Genomic DNA, 2,070 nt, shown 5'->3' with positions numbered 1-2,070 from the left:
GAGCGCTCAGTGACTGTTCCTTGAATGACTTAATCCACACGTCTAATAAAGGATTTTCAATGAATATTAGCGATTTCACTAAGAAGAAAGACAGGATGTCTGTGTCTGGGACTGTACTGTACGTGGACTGAGCAGCTCTCTTTCCTCTTCTACCCACTGGATGGAAAGAGAATGAAAAGAGCAAAGTAAGGAATATGCTGTGTTTGACAAATTAAGAGGCTAAGTTAAGGGTGGTGTACAAAGGGAGGCGCTGGAGAGTTTACAACAAAATAAGTGTCCGCAGAAAGCTAGCATTTTGCATGTGTCTCTTCTCCTCCCTAAAATGTATGTAGTGCAGTTAATGAGAGTTCAGACTTCTGAACTAGGATGCTGAGTTTGAATCTACCTTCTGATAATGCCTAGCTGTATGGCCTTGAGCAAGTCACTTATTGCACGTACCTCCTAGGGTTGTTGTGGAGATGCGGTAATATGTAATGTAATCTCTATTTTACAGATGAGGAAAATGAAACAGAGAGATTAATATATGGCCAACACTCTACATGGCAAACACAATTTAAGTGTTTGCTGCTATTGTTGCTGCTGCTGATATTATTTTGGAAAGCGAAAACCCTGTCCTCCTTCATAAAAAAAATAGAGGTCCCAAAATCACAAACCCACGGTGTATGCACCAGGATGAGTTCCAGTGTTCAGACCCCTACTCCTTGTCCGAGAGCAGTGATCATTTCTCTCCATTTATCTGTTTCACTATATTTGTATCATTTTAAAGATAAATAGAATGATAATCACTTCCTGAAATATTAATCAGCTCCAATCTCATGTAGTTGCCTTGTGTCATGTCTTCTTTTCCTTCTGTGTATAATTTGCCCAAAGCTTTTTCTTCTCATGATTCCCTTAAGTCTGCCTAATTATTCCTTTGAAGACATCTCTAATTGGCATTCAGCATTCATTTATCATTAATTGCAACCTGTCCTCTGACCCTTTTCAAGGAACTCTGGGAAACAGATCAGAAGAGTATACAGTTATGGTAAGGCCCATGGTATTCTAAGCTTCCTGCACAAAACCACCAACACAACATACCAGAATTACTCCCACAGTGTTTATTTCTAATGCAAAAACTTAATTCAATTCAGTAAGCAAATTCTGAATTACAATATTTTTAGCTGAAAATTCTGTTAGGACTCTTCTTACAGTAAGCAACAGAGGCCATTGAATTTCAATGTCAACAATTTATGTGGTCAGAAACATTAAGTCAACATTTACTGAAGATCTAGAATACAATTTATTTTACTTATTGACTCATGAGAAGCTAACCTAGGATATTTCAGATAAATACATTTAGTCGCACTCTTACTATTCATCTGGTAGTTACTTTTCAGGTTAAAGAGTTAAAGTAACATGGAACTTGCAATGCTTCAGGCTCTGAAACAGGGAGACTAAAAATCTATTTCAGGTGTGAAAATTCCAGGAGTTTAAGGTGATGCCATTTACAGATGGGTTGGGCTGCTCCATAGAAACAATGATTGAGAAAGTATTGGGTGTCAGGTTGTTTGCAGCACCAGAGCACAAGCAAGTGTTCAGCTGGTAGGAATCTGGTGGAATGCCAGGCATCAGGCTTCTTGAAGGACAAGGACAGGCTATTCATGGTGCCTGGCCCTATGGCACCCAAGTGGCTGGAAAGACCTTACCCGATATGGTCTTGGATAGCTATAAAAATGTGCTCAAGTATTAGAAACATAACTGTTCACTCAGGAAGTAGGTACAGTATTATATTTTTAAAAATTTTCTCTAGAAAATGGCACATATAATTTATAATTTATAGTTTCACAGTTATCATTATAACTATTGGCTATTTCTATTTTTATGCTTTTGTAAGAACAAGTCATTAAGGGACACTTCATGGCTCCAAACAACTATCTTCACACTTCTTCCCTTGGCCTGACAGGCGTTTGGTGGCCTGGCCTCTGCCTCTTTCCATTACTTTCTTCTACTAGAGAGAAACCACAATGGTTTCTTTGCTATTTCTGGAACTAGCCAAGCATATTTGTGCCTTGGATGTCTTTTAATAGACTT

General features: G+C 38.4%; 1 protein-coding gene across 1 annotated transcript in view; it reads right to left on the bottom strand.

The window, feature by feature from the left end:
• The window catches only part of SNX18 (sorting nexin 18), a 28,485-nt gene extending 26,843 nt beyond the window's left edge, over nucleotides 1-1,642 (bottom strand). Inside the window, exon 1 of the mRNA XM_025047220.1 lies at nucleotides 1,557-1,642. Coding sequence (XP_024902988.1) covers nucleotides 1,557-1,642 — 86 coding nt within the window. The remainder of the gene's footprint in view (nucleotides 1-1,556) is intronic.
• Between the last annotated feature and the right edge of the window lie 428 nt (nucleotides 1,643-2,070).

The sequence above is a fragment of the Pteropus alecto genome, unplaced genomic scaffold (genome assembly GCF_000325575.1).
Source record: "Pteropus alecto unplaced genomic scaffold, ASM32557v1 scaffold73, whole genome shotgun sequence".
NCBI classification, from domain to species: Eukaryota; Metazoa; Chordata; class Mammalia; order Chiroptera; family Pteropodidae; genus Pteropus; species Pteropus alecto.
This window is presented reverse-complemented; position numbering and strand designations above follow the sequence as displayed.